This window comes from Cibotium barometz, chromosome 47 (assembly GCF_041138505.1).
Source record: "Cibotium barometz isolate CiBa-2024 chromosome 47, ASM4113850v1, whole genome shotgun sequence".
Taxonomy (NCBI): domain Eukaryota; kingdom Viridiplantae; phylum Streptophyta; class Polypodiopsida; order Cyatheales; family Cibotiaceae; genus Cibotium; species Cibotium barometz.
This window is the reverse complement of record NC_141092.1, coordinates 35,968,492-35,986,274: the sequence shown is the minus strand read 5'-3', so window position 1 is coordinate 35,986,274 and position 17,783 is coordinate 35,968,492. Positions and strand designations below refer to the sequence as shown.

The 17,783-nt window shown below is 45.6% G+C and overlaps 1 protein-coding gene across 1 annotated transcript in view; it reads right to left on the bottom strand.

The window, feature by feature from the left end:
- The window catches only part of ABCI13 (non-intrinsic ABC protein 11), a 58,211-nt gene extending 41,181 nt beyond the window's left edge, over window positions 1-17,030 (bottom strand). The window contains exons 1-2 of the mRNA XM_086784700.1: window positions 16,507-17,030; window positions 15,850-15,984 (exon numbers count right to left, since the gene is read on the bottom strand). Of these exons, the coding sequence (XP_086640826.1) occupies window positions 15,850-15,984; window positions 16,507-16,755 (384 nt within the window). The 5' untranslated portion in view covers window positions 16,756-17,030. The remainder of the gene's footprint in view (window positions 1-15,849; window positions 15,985-16,506) is intronic.
- Window positions 17,031-17,783: the final 753 nt, after the last annotated feature.

Sequence of the window (17,783 nt, the reverse complement as noted above, 5' to 3'; positions counted from 1 at the left end):
GCAGCATTGGTATGGACAATCCCCGTTCATGAGACTATACCAAAATAGACGTGCTCCAGGCAAGTACACGAGGTATCAGACCCAATGGAACTATCACCATTTGGCCACCCAATTGGTCCTGATCCTCCCCTTTTACTCATAAATGGGCATCTCCCCATGTCCCTTCACCTGATTTGGACCCCAATTCACTTACTTATTAAGAGAAAATTCGTATTTTCTCTTCATGAAGATTTTTGGAGGCTGAAAACTCTGTTTTTCCACCATTTCTCTCCATTTCCAAGCTCTCCATAGCCATACCCAACTTGCTAGGGTGTTTTCCAAGCTTCCAAGAGTGTTTCCAAGTGCTAATCACTCTCCTACTCACTCCCAATGACTAAAATTCAGCAAAACAGCTCTCATTTTTGCTGTAATTTCTGGTCTTTTTGCTGAAAACCCTAATTTTAGCCTTCCTTTCTCAAGTTGAACCATAGGGGAAGCTTTCCCAAGGTGCCCTTCATCCTCTTGAAGACTTTTGTCACGAAGAAAGGCGACAAATCAAAGATCTCAACACTCCAAGGACTTCCATCGCAAAGACTTCCGCTGTCATCGACTCTACTTGCTATTGGTAAGCTATTATGCTTAAATATGGGAGCAAGTAGCAGGAGGGAGGAACCGGATTACAAGATCACATACCCTGTGTAGTGTTCTCTTGTCCTACGTGCTCTCATGCAGATTGTTGCTACCATGTGTTGGTGGAACAATAGGGAACATGGGCACTTGAGAGGGTAGTGTGGGTTGCAAGTCTACATCGGCAACCACTTGTTTGCAATACTGTATTCATATGCATTGGTATGGAAATCTAGTCAAAAATACCCATGACACTCTTAGAAGTCATCTCCTGTCTAGATTTATACACCAGGGCCTTTGTTGTGGGTGTGCCCGCCCTTATGAGGTGTTTTCCCATTTTTCCCCACTCTCCGCATTTTTCCCCTATTTTTCCCATTTTTCTGAGGCTTGGGAGGGCTGCCAGGTGATGCCAGGAGCACTCTGAAGCTGGCCGACTGGATCTACATCAGTCGTGGGCTGTCAGAGTGCTGGCCGACTTGTTCTGTCTAGGCGGAGGCATCTGTAGCTGGCCGACTGCTATTTTCAGCAGTCGTGGACATTTTTCTCAGTCGTGGGCTTTCTTTATGCTGGCCGACTGCCCTTCTAGGGGGGTATATATAGGTCCTCAGCCCCCATACCTCATTTGTATCATTCCTCGGGATCTTCTTGTGTATATAGAGCAGAGTTACACGCCTACATCTGTCTCTCTCTTGTGCTGTTTTTCTGCCTGCGTTTTTGCTCTTGTGTTCCCAGATTTGGTCATCATCTCCGCTGCATATTCTGACATGGTATCAGAGCCCTAGGCTCTAGATAGGTCTTGGGATTTGTGTGAGCAAGAGGGGGGCTGTTTTGTGGCTGATTGGTGGACTGTTTTGGACTGTTCGGGAAGAGGAGAAGCAAGAGGAAGGCGGGCTGATTTGCTGGACAGCCACTTGCAGGTATCAGTTCTTCTTTGTTCCCACCCACCCACCCTTTTCAGAGTACATCCCCGCTATGGCAGATCTGTATGAGATGGCCGAGAGACATGTGAAGATCCCGACACTCCCCACGTTCCCGGTGGACCGTCAGTTGGACGGGAGCAACTACGGCATATGGAAGGTGATGATGGAATCCGTTCTGGAGTCCTACGATCTCGCCGATTTCGTCGTTGTTGGTGTTCCACGGCCGGAAGTAGAGGAAGGGGAGGTACCGTCAACCCGAAAGGACCGGGAGGCCCAGACGCAGATGTGGGATCGCGTCAACGCCAGGGTCCGTTCGTTTATTTTCCTCAATTGCACACCACAGGTAATTAATCATGTAAAGCATATGACGCTGGCCAGAGGTATATGGCAGCATTTGGCCTCACTTTACAACAGGGTATCGCCCATGAAGAGGATTTCCTTGGAAGTACAGATGCGGGTTATGAGCCCTGCAAAGTCGTCGACGATGCGGGAGCATATTAACAAGCTGCAGGCTCTTCAGCAGGAAGTTCTCCAGGCTGGGAAGGAGATATCGTCAGAGGACATGGCCATAACGTTGCTGTCACATTTGCCCTCTTCGTACTCAGCATTCTACTCGTCGTTGATTACCAGTGGCAGGCTCAGCACCATCACGTGGGAGGAGCTTGTGCCCATGGTCCTGGACCAGGAGGAACGATTCACGAACCCTCCTCAGGGTGGAGGTTCGGAGGCCTTAACTGGCCAACGGTTGAAAGGCCGTAACACGGGCAAGGGGAAGGCTTCATCGGAGAAGTCTTCTGAGAAGATGTCCGACGCTGACCGCGAGAAGCTAAAGGCAGAGAGAACCTTTAATGATTGTGGCGAGAAAGGCCACTACTGGAGTCAGTGTCCCAAGCGGAAGACCGAGAAGGGTGAAGACTCCTCAGCAATCATGAAGACTCCGGCTTTTGTGCACCTGGAGGTGATGGACACCGATGCTTCATTTTCTTCAGGCAGGGAGGAGATTGGAGGACTCTCCGCAACGGATACTCGGGAGTGGATTCTCGATAGTGGTGCTTCCAGGCACATGACTCCTTCCCGTTCCAGTTTACAGGATCTCTGCAGGCTTTCTGGTCATATTCTTACTGGGGATACGTCCACTATCCCAGTTCACAGTGAGGGCAGGATGGAGATAGTTCCCGATGGCAGAGGGGAGAAGCATTCCTCCCAGGTGTTGTATGTTCCGGCACTTGGTTTTCATCTGTTGTCAGTGCATCAGGTTTGCAAGACTGGCGAACGGGTGGAGTTTGATGAGCATTTTGTTGCTCTCCGGGACAAAGCAACAGGCCAAGTGGTTTGGGAAGGTGGAGTGGAGAATGGAGTCTACAGGCTTTCAGCACTCTCTCTCCCAGGTCCTCAAGATTGTGATGAGTGGCAGTTTGGTAATGGCTACTCAAGTGTGGATACGCTGCAGGTGCGAGCTTTCCGGGACCAGATGGTGGATAGCTTACCAGTAGATGGCAGTAGTTGGCAGGAACTTTCCAGTACTGAGGTTGGTAGTTCTTGTGTTCGTGAGTCAGAGGAAGCTGAACAGGTCACTTATGCTCTGATGTCTCGTCGTGTTCGGGACATAGAACTTCCAGTTGTTGAGGATGTTCTTTCCACGGGGACCTTTCGGAAAGCCAGGCAGGTGGCAGGTGTTTACTTGCAGAAGGAGGTGGTTTCTCCAGGCTTTGTGGTTCCGGATTCAGAGGGGGTTGTTGACAGGTTTCATCAGGCTTCCAGGACTTGTTTGTGCACTGTAACAGGTGTTGATCCTTGTGAGCAGTGTGATGTCTCTGTGATTCAGAAGCTGTATGGTTCATGGATCTGGTTGATGGACACCGGATTGGACGGGAGCTTCCTGATGAGGCAGTTGAGCTCTTGGTTGCAGATGTCTCTTTGTGAGGCAGGATTGCGTTTCCTGTGGTTTCTGCGGCATGCGAAGGATCATGGACTCTTGTACACAGGAGGGGGATTGTTGGATGGAGTCCGACTCCACAGTTGGAGTGACTCGGTTTGGGGAGGAGATCCGGACACGAGGAGATCTACTTATGCCCCAGGAGCAGTTTTACGGAGCAGGAGGAGGTTGCATGGCAGGTTTGGGTTTCCATTGGAGGAACCCATGGTCATCGAGAGGCACTTTGTTCGTGAACAGATCGTTGCTGATGACATCTTGCTGGAGTTCTGTTCGACGGAGGACAGTACGGTGGACCTCTTCACGAAGTCGCTCTCAGGATTTGCTCAGGCGGCACCCCAGCTCCCAGTGGTTGGTTACACAGCCAGGAGCTGAGAGGGGGTGTTAGAAGTCATCTCCTGTCTAGATTTATACACCAGGGCCTTTGTTGTGGGTGTGCCCGCCCTTATGAGGTGTTTTCCCATTTTTCCCCACTCTCCGCATTTTTCCCCTATTTTTCCCATTTTTCTGAGGCTTGGGAGGGCTGCCAGGTGATGCCAGGAGCACTCTGAAGCTGGCCGACTGGATCTACATCAGTCGTGGGCTGTCAGAGTGCTGGCCGACTTGTTCTGTCTAGGCGGAGGCATCTGTAGCTGGCCGACTGCTATTTTCAGCAGTTGTGGACATTTTTCTCAGTCGTGGGCTTTCTTTATGCTGGCCGACTGCCCTTCTAGGGGGGTATATATAGGTCCTCAGCCCCCATAACTCATTTGTATCATTCCTCGGAATCTTCTTGTGTATATAGAGCAGAGTTACACGCCTACATCTGTCTCTCTCTTGTGCTGTTTTTCTGCCTGCGTTTTTGCTCTTGTGTTCCCAGATTTGGTCATCATCTCCGCTGCATATTCTGACAGACACTATGTACTTGATTCTCCCAAGATCAATATACTTTATTTGAGGGAGGGGTCGGCTGTTCCGGCTCATTGTGTGTCTCTTGTCAATTCAGCAATTTACTTCTTGTATTTGAGCAAGTGTCCATCAAATCTTAGTGTATTTAAGTGTATTGATTAGCATTGTGTTCAACCAAGTTACATTGGTATCAAAGCATACGGTTCTTTTTCACTTCTATCGTGAGAGACGATCACCGTGAACACTAGCTATCTCTACACTTAGAACATTATGGACAGCCATACAATGAATATTGGAGATGCTAATACAAGAGGCAGGGACAATGAAATGCATGCCTCCAATGCTTTACAAGATGAGCAAACTCATGTGGTGCACAATAGGGAACATGAATATGTGGGACAACCGTCCCGTGGCAAAGAGAAGATGCAGGAAGAAGAGTCCATAGTCTTGAGGGCTGTGAACTTACTCGTATGCAAGCTCTTCTCCATGCACAACAAGAAGAATTGAATCTCTACCGCCGCGAGGATCCATTGGTACATGACCGTTTGAAGGCCAAGAAAGCTGAATCTTATATGGATCATGCAATAGCAATGATTGCTCAAGAGTTACACATGCAACCGAGGGAGGCAGCACGTGCATACTTGGCTCGTATCGAGGATGCCTATGCAGAAAAGGCAACCATCCCACATGTCATGGAATCCCCACAAGTGCCCGAACAAGAACTTATGTCTAAGAGGATGAATCTCCATGCTATGGGAGAGGAACAATCAATGACTTCACGCCATGCAAGAACACCTAATGTAGCCCGTGAAAGATACAATGCTTATGGCAGTGGTCAAAATGTATGTCAAATGCCATTGCAGGCTGAAAATGTGCATGCACAACACATGCAACATGGGCTGTAATTTTCTGTTGGTGCAAGTATTCCGCGTATCTCTCATGCCACTCATGCCTTCGAGTGTGCTCATGAGAGAGAAGTTATGGCTGAAAATGTATCAATGCATGTTGAGGAACCAGCCATGCCTCATGCTTACAGGGCACATGTATCTATGCCTTATGCATCACCTTTTGGTCCAAAAATGATGCCAGTCACACGGGCTGTCCCAATGGACAAACATGGGAGAAAACATGTTGAGATGCACACACATGCATCAAAGTCTCATGACTTCAAAGCCGGAGACAAATCTGTGAAGTTTGACACATATCATGGGAAATATGATGCATCAAAGGCACTTGCTTTTATTGCCTAGTTTGATATTGCTTTCAGTGATGAGGATTTCACTCAGAAATCCATGATCCGGCATGTAAGCATGTTCATGAAAGGCACTACTGCCCATTGGTGACTTACGGAGAAGCTCTCACCGAATCCTGTTAGATCGTGGAAAGAGTTCAAGGAGAGGTTCTATGCTCAATTCTTGCCTCCCAATGCATTGAATGAGATAACAATGAAGTGGGATTGGGTAAAGCAAAATGAGAAGGGATCGGTAAATGCATATGTACAAAAGTTTTGGAAAGCGCTTTTGGAGGTGTCTCCATTTATGCATGTTACCGAGGCCGAAAAGAAGAGAAGGTTTCAATCGGGATTGCAACCCGTGTACAAAGCGGGACTACAAATGTACCTTACACCAATTAATCGCAGCCGCCACCGCCACCGCCACCGAGCAATTGGAACTCAAATTGAGTCGATCCAATAAGACTAAACCCTCATTTCAAGGCAAAGAGAGGGCTGTCCAAAACCTGCAAAATGATGGACAGCCACCTAAAAAGGACCAAAACCAAGATAAAAATGGTACAAAGGCTCAAAATAACACTACCAAGAAGCGTCCCTTTAAACTGAGAGACTATGGTCTCGCTCTGGAACAAAAAAAGCAATATATGAGTGAGGGGAAATGCTTTACTTGTGGTAGCACCGAGCATATTGCAAAGGCATGCCCAAACAAGAAGAAGCGTGATAATGCAAATGCATCAAAGCCTAATGTGCATATGGTTCCGGATGTGCAGGGCAACACTTCACATGATAGCAAAGATAGGGTTGTATGTAAAGCTTGGGGACAGCTCAAAGATCAGCCCGCTTTGTTCATGTTTGATGATTGTGCATCTGAAAATTTCATATCCACACAGATGGCAACTGCTTTGGGTATTGAAGTGGAGGACATGGATCCTCAAATTGAAGCAGGGGCTGCCTTTGTTGGTAGAGAAGTGCAGGTCATGCCTATTTTTGGCAAGTTGCGCATACACATTCAAGGCTATGTGGATCATGAGGATTTTCTTATGGCGCCTTTGAATGGTTGTGATGTATTGCTTGGAAAGCCTTGGCATACACGTATTGAAGTGCAGGTCATGCCTATTTTTGGCAAGTTGCACATACACATTCAAGGCTATGTGGATCATGAGGATTTTCTTATGGCGCCTTTGAATGGTTGTGATGTATTGCTTGGAAAGCCTTGGCATACACGTATTGATCCATGCAAGGCTTACAAGTTAACAGGATCACCTTCATGCATAAAGGCCGAGAGCATGTAATTGATGCTAGTGAAGAGGGTGATACCATTCCCCTTGTATCTCATGTACAAATTAAGAAAGTAATGAAAAAGAGTGTTTTTGCGTACTTGATTTTTGTACGAGATCATGTTGAGGAAAATAATGTACATGTAAACACTCTTAGTAATGATAGGCTGAAATTTTTGCAAGAGCACAATGATTGTTTTGCTGATGAGTTACCAAATGAGTTACCACCTGTATGACCGGAAGATCATCGCATTGATCTTGTGTCGGGTAGCTCACCACCTAATAGGCCAGCCTATCGTGTAAGTGCATCCCAAAAAGAGGAGATCATAAAGCAAGTGAATGAGCTTCTTGAGAAGGGTTTGGTTCAGCCAAGCTCTTCCCCATATTGTTCACCCGTCCTCTTGGTTCAAAAGAAGGATGGATCCTTTCGTGCGGATGGATCTTGCAAAGATTGATGCAATTCGGAATTGGCCCGAATTGAGTTCGGTGCATGAGATCCGTAGTTTTCTTGGATTATGCTCTTACTACCGCAGGTTCATTCGGCACTTTGCATGGATTGCTTCTCCTTTACATGATTTGACAAAGAAGGAGGCCGTGTTCAAATGGACTAATGTAGAGAGAGATGCATTCCTCAAATTGAAAGATGCAACTACTCGTGGTCCAGTGTTGATCATTCCGGATTTGCAAAAGCCTCTGTGTGGAATGTGATGCATCTGGAAATTGCATAGGAGCTGTCCTTAATTAAGAGGGACATGCCGTGGCTTATGAGAGTCGTAGATTGCATGATGCAAAGCTATCTCTTGGCATTTATGAGAAAGAGCTCTTGGCTGTAATTCATGCACTTACTATATAGAAACATTACCTTCTTGTGGCTGATTTCACTCTGTGAAGACAGATCACCAGAGTTTGAGGTATTTTCTTACTCAAACTAAGTTGTCAAAGAAGCATATGAGGATGGCCAATTTCCTCTCTATGTTTCATTTTCAGATCTTGCACACCCCGGAAAAGAAGAACGTAGTGGCCGATGCATTGTCACAAAAGCCATATGTAGCAGCTATCTCGGTTGCCTCTCCCATAGAGACTTGTCTACCATGCGTGATTTGTATCATACAGATGTTGATTTTGCCACTATTTGGGCTGATTTGATGGCTGGTCATGCACATGCCTCATATGTGATCAAAGAGGGTTATCTCATGAAAGATAATTGCCTATGTGTGGTGTCTGACATGAGGCAAAAGGTTTTGGATAAGTACCATGCTCCTCCATATGCTGGTCATAGAGGCATAATGCCTCCTACGCACATGATTGAGCAGTATTTCTTTTGGCCAGGTATGTAGAAGGACATAGAGGCACATGTACGTGCATGTATCACCTGTCAAAAAGTCAAATTTGATAGGCAAAAGACACCAGGTTTGCTTCAGCCATTGCCTATTCCCATGCAGCCATGGGAAAGTATTACAATGGATTTCATTATGGACTTCGCACGTACCCAACAGGGTAATGATGCAATTTGGACAATTGTGAACAAGTTTAGCAAGCAAGCTCATTTCTTGCCAGTCAAAAAGACCATCAAAGCTGAGCATATGGTTAAAATATATCTTGCACAAGTGTTCAAACATCATGAAATGCCGAAGTCCATTGTGGGGGATAGACATCCCAGGACTACAAGTCTCTTTTGGCAGGCCTTATTTGATAATATGGGCACCAAATTGGACTTCTCATCAGCTTATCACCCTCAAACGGATGGGCAAAGTGAGGCTGCAAATTCAGCCGTGTTGGATCTCTTGAAATGTTATGTGACGGATCAAAAGTCTTCTTGGGAGAAGTACTTACCGCTTGTGGAATTTGCATACAACAACACGGTGCATGCATCTACGGGAAAGACCCCGTTTGAGATTGTTTATGGCAAGATGGTTTTGCCACCCATCCTTCGCACAAAGGATGAGATATTTGCAGCTGATGAGTATGTAAGAGACTTGGATATTGCTTTTGCTCAGGTGCTGACAGCCATTGCAAGGTCACAAGACAAGCATAAAAGGGTTGCCGACAAGCATAGAAGGCAATTGGATATTAAAGAGAATGATTGGGTATTGCTGAGATTTGAGAAAGCAAGACTTGCAAAGAGACCTGGCAAAGAGGGTGCATATCCTGAGCTTGCAACTAGGTACTATGGGCCTTTTCAAGTGATCGAGAAGATCAATGAAGTGGCTTTCAGATTGGCATTACTTGGCACATACACAATGCTTTTCATGTGAGTCTCCTTCGCAAGTATGTAGGGCCGGAGCTCAGTGAAACGATCATTGAGGATCCACCAGAAGTGGATGAGCTTGAGGAGATCTTGCAGCCAGAGCAAATTGTGTATCACAAGGAACGCAACCTTGCTGCAGGCAAAGTTGTGAGGCGTTACCTTGTGAAGTTTAAGAACTATCTTCCCATTGATGCTAAATGGGTAGATGAAGAGTTCTTCAAAGATTGCCCACATGTGCTTCAGACATATTTGGATGCTTTTCAGTTGCGGACAACTATTTAGAAGCCGGGGGAAAGTCACCATTTGGCCACCCAATTGGTCCACCCGTGCTTTCTTATCATGTATGTACATTGGACTGGTGTCCATGGCAGTTGCATATGCCAGGGATTGGTACCACTCGTGTGATATTGTGGACTTGGCTTTCCGTTGGGACTTGTGCCTCCGTGTACATGCCCGGAAATGCTTGGTGGATTGGTGTTCCTGTAACTTGGGAAGAGTTCAAGGAGAGGTTCTATGCTCAATTCTTGCCTCCCAATGCATTGAATGAGATAACAATGAAGTGGGATTGGGTGAAGCAAAATGAGGGGGAATCGGTAAATGCATATGTACAAAAGTTTTGGAAAGTGCTTTTGGAGGTGTCTCCATTTATGCATGTCACCGAGGCGGAAAGGAAGAGAAGGTTTCAATCGGGATTGCAACCCGTGTACAAAGCGGACTACAAATGTATCCTAGTCATACCTTACACCAACTAATCGCTGCCGCCACCGCCACCGCCACCGAGCAATTGAAACTCAAATTGAGTCGATCCAATAAGGCTAAACCCTCATTTCAAGGCAAAGAGAGGGCTGTCCAAAACCTGCAAAATGATGGACAGCCACCTAAAAAGGACCAAAACTAGGATAAAAATGGTCCAAAGGCTGAAAATAACACTATCAAGAAGCGTCCCTTCAAACTGAGAGACTATGGTCTCACTCCAGAGCAGAAAAAGCAATATATGAGCGAGGGGAAATGCTTTACTTGTGGTAGCACCAAGCACATTGCAAAGGCATGCCCAAACAAGAAGCAGCGTGATAATGCAAATGCATCAAAGGCTAATGTGCATATGGTTCCGAATGTGCAGGGCAACACTTCATATGAAAGCAAAGACAGGGTTGTATGTAAAGCTTGGAGACAACTCAAGGATCAGCTCGCTTTATTCATGTTTGATGATTGTGCATCTGAAAATTTCATATCCACACAGATGGCAGCTGCTTTGGGTATTGAAGTGGAGGACATGGGTCCTCAAATTGAAGCAAGGGTTTGTTGGTAGAGAAGTGCAGGTCATGTCTATTTTTGGCAAGTTGCGCATACACATTCAAGGCTATGTGGATCTGTGACATGTGAGGGAGTGATCGTAGTAATCTCAACCTTAGGCTAACTAAACTTCACTTAATGATACTTAAGAGATAGACAAATAGTGTCAATGCAATGCAATGCAATGCAGCTATATTAGATGAATGGGTTACAATGAGATCTAAATAGATCTATGATGCTGTCCTAGATGAAGTTCCTTCTCGGGATGAGAGGGATAGGCTGAATGCTGATGATGACTGTTCCTTGCTCCAATGCTGAGGTCCACCACTTGAATGCCGGTTTTCCTCTATGAAGGAGGTAGGAAGATGACTTGAGTGTTGAATATGCTGCCTATGGTGCTGAATATGCTGATTTGATGACTATATGCTGGGTGAACTGTTGTCCCACTGACTTCCCTTATCTCCTAGGAAGGAAACGTTGCAGAGAAGATGAGAGAACCGTGCTGAAATGATGCGCTACTTATACATGAGAGCATGGCTGCTGCTGGTCGGCCAGTGTGCTACAGTCAGCCAGCCTATCTGGGACCTCACGACCTCATAAATGCATAATTGCTGCTGTCGGTTGGTGCTAACAGCCCCGACCTGATGCAAATAAATGCCCTACATGCTAATGAAGACTAACGTACTGATGTTGGTGCTGAAAACAGCCCCAAACATATGTTTGCATATGCTGAAAATGCCTGAATAATGTTTAAATGTCCTGATTAATGCTTGATGATGCCATGCCACCTGTACGCCTGATGGGTGTGCACGTGATAGGATCATGAGGATTTTCTTGTGGCGCCTTTGAATGGTTGTGATGTATTGCTCGGAAAGCCTTGGCATACACGTATTGATCCGTGCAGCAAGGCTTACAAGACCAACAGGATCACCTTCATGCATAAAGGCCGAGAGCATGTAATTGATGCTAGTGAAGAGGGTGATACCATTTCCCTTGTATCTCATGTACAAATTAAGAAAGTAATGAAAGAGTGTTTTTGCGTACTTGATTTTTGTACGAGATCATGTTGAGGAAAATAATGTACATGTAAACACTCTTAGTAATGATAGGTTGAAATTTTTGCAAGAGCACAATGATTGTTTTGCTGATGAGTTACCAGATGAGTCGCCACCCGTACGATTGGAAGATCATCGCATTGATCTTGTGCCACGTAGCTCACCACCTAATAGGCCAGCCTATCGTGTAAGTGCATCCCAAAAAGAGGAGATCATGAAGTAGGTGAATGAGCTTCTTGAGAAGGGTTTGGTTCAGCCAAGCTCTTCCCCATATTGTTCACCCGTCCTCTTGGTTTAAAAGAAGGATGGATCCTTTCGTATGTGTGTGGATTATAGAGCTTTGAATAAGCTTACCATCAAGAATTGGTTTCCGATTCCACGCATAGACGACATCCTTGACAAGTTGGATGAATCGGCACGCTTTAGCCAAATTGATCTCAAGAGTGGATATCATCAAGTGCGTGTAGTGCCTAAGGATGTACACAAAACTGCTTTCAAGACAGCATTTGGACTTTATTGTCAGAATGCGCATTCTGACATGGTATCAGAGCTCGGGGCATGTGTGGTCCTGGGCAGCTCAGGCGTGTGTGATCCTAGGCGACCCCCTCACGCCTCAGTGGCTTGCGGAGCTCGAATCGAGGGAGAGTGTTGGAAGGTTGGTGATTTCAAGCTTGTGATCTATGGCTAGAGCGTGCCTTGGATTATCCCATAAGTGGAAGCATGGGTAGTTGAAGCGCCATATACAGGGTGTGGTGGCACCTTGTCATAGTCATCCACTCCGGCCAGTGTTTTGGGGGGTAGCTCACTAGGAGATGGGAGCCCAGTGGAGGGATGCTGCAATGCCCGTTGGGGATGTTCATGGTGCTCGATGGTGATACGTCTCCTATGTGCGTTAGTCTTCCGCTGCGCATTCTGACATTTAGGAGTATCTTGTTATGCCTTTTGGTCTTACAAATGCCCCGGCTAATGATGGATCGCATATTCCGTGGGTACAGGAAATTTACAGGTGTCTTCTTTGATGACATTCTAGTCTTCTCGAAGACCGAAGAAGAGCATAGAGCTCATTTGGCCATTGTTTTTGAAGAACTCCGTAAGCATAAATTGCATGACACTATGTACTTGATTCTCCCAAGATCAATATACTTTATTTGAGGGAGGGGTCGGCCGTTCCGGCTCATTGTGTGTCTCTTGTCAATTCAGCAATTTACTTCTTGTATTTGTGCAAGTGTCCATCAAATCTTAGTGTATTTAAGTGTATTGATTAGCATTGTGTTCAACCAAGTTACATTGGTATCAGAGCATTTCTGACCAGATTTCCATACCAATGCATATGAATACAGTATTGCAAACAAGTGGTTGTCGTTGTAGACTTGCAATCCACACTACCCTCTCAAGTGTCCATGTTCCCTACCATCTGCTCTCTATTGTTCCACCAACACATGGTAGCAACAATCTGCAAGAGAGCACATAGGACAAAAGAACACTACACAGGGTATGTGATCTTGTAATCCGGATCCTCCCTCCTGCTACTTGCTTCCATATTTAAGCGTAAAAGCTTACCAATAGCAAGTAGAGTCGATGACAGCGTAAGTCTTCGCGATGGAAGTCCTTGGAGTGTTGAGATCTTCGATTTGTCGCCTTTCTTCGTGACAAGTCTTCAAAGAGGATGAAGGGAACCTTGAGAAAGCTTCCCCTATGGTTCAACTTGAGAAAGGAGAGCTGAAATTAAGGTTTTCAACAAAAAGACCAAAAATTACAGCAATAAAGAGAGCTGTTTTGCTGAATTTCAGTCATTGGGAGTGTGTAGGAGAGTGATTAGCATCCGGAATCACTCTTGGAAGCTTGAAAATCACCTTAGCAAGCTTGGAAATGAAGTTGGAAAGGAGAATGTGTAGAAAATGCAGCCCAACAACCCTCATGAAGGAGGCGCCAATCTCTAGAGAGAGAAAGAGGAGTGAGGTGGTGAGTTGTCCAGTGTAGGTGGCAGACAAGTGCTTTGTGGAGCAAGCTAGAGTGGACACATGGCTAGTTACTTCCTTTCTACAAAGGGGATAAGGACTGGGCGGTGGACATTCGGTTATGTCCACCTCGGAACATCAGTGTGTGTGAACACCGGGCTGGTCATAATTTATAAGTGAGTTTTGGTCGCCCAAAACTTAATGAAGTGTGTACACACTCACTTATAAATTAGTGCTAACTCCTAAGGCTAGGTTTATGACCAATACTTACCACCTGTCACATGCCACATAACCATGTCAACATACAGTTTCACACGCACGGTTCGCACGCCGACGTCCCCTTACCCGGAACTACACATTGGTCAAGCAAGCATGAAAACAGCATGCAATTTCAATTGCAAGCAGGCAAGCACATAAAGATGCTATGTAATTTCAATTTCAATTGCAAGCAAGCACATAAAGATGCTATGCAATGCAGGCAAGTACACGAGGTACCAGACCCAATGGAACACCAATCCACCAAGCATTTCCGGGCATGTACACGGAGGCACAAGTTCCAACGGAAAGCCAAGTCCACAGTATCACATAAGTGGCATCAATCCCCGGCATATACAACTGCCATGGACACCAGTCCAATGTACATACACGATAAGAAAGCACGGGTGGACCAATTGGGTGACCAAATGGTGACACCGACAACACCTCGATACACTCCTGGAGCAACTTAACGATAAGCCACCGAATTCTAATGGTGGGCAATTCCTCAGTAACAAGTCCCCACTCTTTGCAGGAGCACACATCTCACGTTGACAATAAGCCACCGAATTCTAGTGGAGGACAATTCCTTAGTAATAAGTCCCCACTCTTTGCAGAAGCACACATCGCAGATTGCATTGGCCTCAGCCGCACCAACCCCTCCCTCACTAATTATAGGAGTCCCCACCTATCTAAGAAAATTAATGGCACCCCTCTTGCTAGGGCACTAGGGTCAATCTAATGCCATAATTTCACACTCCATGCAGTGAACCTCCGGGTGACAAGACCAACCAACTTCTGTGTATGGATAGCCAACCAATGGGAAGTAACCCCCATAGGCCTCGTTGAACGAGCCACTGTCGTGATCCAAGGGATCCAATTCTTGCTTGACTTTGATAATAAAATGATTAAATATCCTTGCCTTCAGTATTTCGTCGCAATAGAAGCCTCCAAAACAGTCCCCAACAGCCAGTATTCTTCATGGGCAACCTGAGAGGGGAAGAGAGAGAGAGAGAGAGTAGCCATCATTAGGGCAGCTTCTTGTAACGGTGGTAGAGGCTAGTGTGCGACAAGAGAGCCTCTTACAAATGAAGAGAGGGCTCCAATTTATAGATTTGGGCCCCCCAAGAGCTAAAATGGCAAGAGAAGGATATAATGACAAGTGTAAGGCCACTTGTCTCACTGTGATCCACTTTCTTGACAAGTGTGAGGCCACTTATCTCACTTTGATCCACTTTCTTGCCACATGTCCCAATCTAAGAGAAGGGTTCTCCATAATCTTTATATATACAAATCTTGGTAGCCCATTTGTCATAAGTACTTTAGCAACTCTTGGTATCTACTACTATCTGCTCAATTCCAGACGTAATGACACGAACAGAATTTCCATCAGAGTTGGGCCAAAAATAGCAACTAGCCTAAATTTTAGGAGTGTGATCCTTTGTACTCCAGGATAATCCCCCATTCCCAAAGCTTATTCTTTCCAAATATCTGGACGTCCTAGAGTCCACCAAACCTCTTTCATACTGGAAAATGTCTCATATTCCCGGCCTTTTTAAACAGTTGACCGCAATTGTGATAGCTTGCGAGAAAGCAAGGTTGTTCTCATCCAAAAGAATAAGCCTGGATCTAGTCATACTAGAGTCCTCAAATGAAGGCCATCCAACCATAAACTGTTGTTATGGGCTACCGCACCTCCCAAGAGAGAACTCTACCCATTCACAATCGGAAAAAGCAATAGACAACAACTATTGTTGGATTCTTGCCAGTGCTTCGAGCTCTCATTCCTTGAGACTCTCTAAGCTCGCTTTGGGAAGCTCCACTTCTCCAATCTCCACCTCCACGTTGTCACCACGGAGCCGTTCACACCACAATGCAAGGCAATCTTACTCTCACGCTCTAATACAACTAGAGTACACTCTCTCTCACAAGACAAGCAAGAGCTCTCATAGCACAAAGGGGGATAGTGTTCGTACATTATGAGAAATTGCCTTTTATATATATGGCCCTTATTCACACTTGGGCGCCCAAAACTTACTAACTAAGGCCTTGGGTGGCCAATATCTCAAAATGTACAACTTTTAACCAACAATCCCATAGTCCTCGATCTACAAGTTATATTCAGCTTCTAAACAAACTACGAAACCTTCCTTTAAAAGTGCAAAGCAAAATGTTGGTATATTACCTTGAAGCTAGCACCTCTTAGAATGTGTTTTTCTCCAAATGATTTATGAACGTTCCGGCATTCAATCAAAACATTGGATTCATCACTGGGTACTTTTGAATGAGCTGTGTTACTTGTATCCCAAGTAGGGTAATGCTGTGCAGTAGATACAAAGAAGAGTTATGGGTTAACAGCAGAGAGTGAAAAACAAAATTGAGGATATTTCTGCTGATCTACACAAACCCACAAAATTTTAGCAGAGAGGGACATAAGAGCATGTGCACAGACCCATTTATCTGAATAAAGGGACACTTAAAAAACATACATGCGTGTGCACAGAGAGACACATGAGTACAAACCACTGTGCAAACCCAGCTCACCACATGCCTCCCAAGCACTCGCATCAAAAGTACGTGCAGAAATTGGCCTCCCAAAGCACTCACATCCACCAAGCACACAAAATCAGCCAGCACCATTTGTACGATGAGACAAAAGCAACTTCTATGCCAACACATTTAAAATAGCATCCAGAAAAGCCAGGCCTGTAGTGTTTCGTACACATAAATTTAGAAGAAAACTGCCTTTCGAATACTTCTGCTTCTAGTTCACATGAATCTGACATTGATATAAGCAATGCGATGGCAGGCATGTATGGTAGGGTTATCTATGATTGCTTACCTCGATCACCAAAGAGGAGGAAGGGTTGTCACGTCTGTTAGCAGGGATCACAGAACAAGCACAAACAGGATGATGCCTTGCCACGTCCTCCCGGCCCCACTTCGTCCTGACAACGTGGCACTGCAAGGGCCTGCTGGTGGCCTCAGATGAGGCCAGGTGGAGGTGAACCAGGCCGTTGATTACATCAGAATGGCTAGTAGACCCCAGAAAAGTGGGTGCAATTTGCAGGCCCAATGGGGAGGGGGCCATCTCTCTATCTCTGTATATCTGTAATTTTCCAATGCCCAATCCGCGCGATTGCAAATTGCAACGCTCTCCTGGTGTCTGCTTTGCTTAGAGAGAAATGGGCACGCCGCTCCTGAAGTCAGGAGCAATCCTCTGATCGATCTTTAATGTAAGGGATTTGATCTGCTCTCTAGTCTCCTCTCCTTCCGCCCAGTCGCCCAGTTGGGAGTCTCTGTGGACACAACACTCTCCTTCCGCCCAGTCGCCCTGGGAGTCTCTCTGGACACAACACTATGGATAATGGCCATTGTGTGTATGTTGCCTTATGATGCTGGGTCATGGGAAGTCTTGGTATATTTTTACTTTGGGTAGCCTAAGAAGCTTGCACAAAAGCGAGCAAAGATAAAAGTTCTCGTGGCAAAGCATTCTCTCTCTATTTTTGGCCTTTTTAGAGTCATTGCCATAGCCACAAAAACTCCCATCGTTTCTTTCATCTCTAAGAATTGCGTTTAGAACCATGCTCTGCTTTTCCTGTGAACATCGCGCTATTTAATTGCTTGATATTGCTTTGTTCACTGGCTCTAACACCCACTTGATGCAGGTGTTAGCTCTTTTCTCCTAACGGAGTACAAGTATCTTGGAGTGCCTTTGGGAGGTTTTGCAATCATCATCTTCTTGTTCCTCAAGTCTATGGAGAATTTCAACACCGGTATTTATGTGAGAGAAAGCAAGAGAAGCACACAGCCAGTAGATCGCAAGCTAGAAAGCAAGGTAGGCAAGAAGGATCGGCAATCACAATCAATGGATGTGTGTGTTGAAAAGTCCAAGCGTTACAATCACAAAGCCTATGTAGGTTGATTAGAGCTTGTGCTTTTTGTTGTGCAGACACGAGTGCATAAACACAAGCAAGTACTCTCTCTCTCTCTCTCTCTCTCTCTCTCTCTCTCTCTCTCTCTCTCTCCCACACACACACACATATCATCAAAACTAGGTGCACTCCATGCTCTGAAGCTTGCAAAACAAGATTTTTTTTTTAATTCTTTTACCGTGTT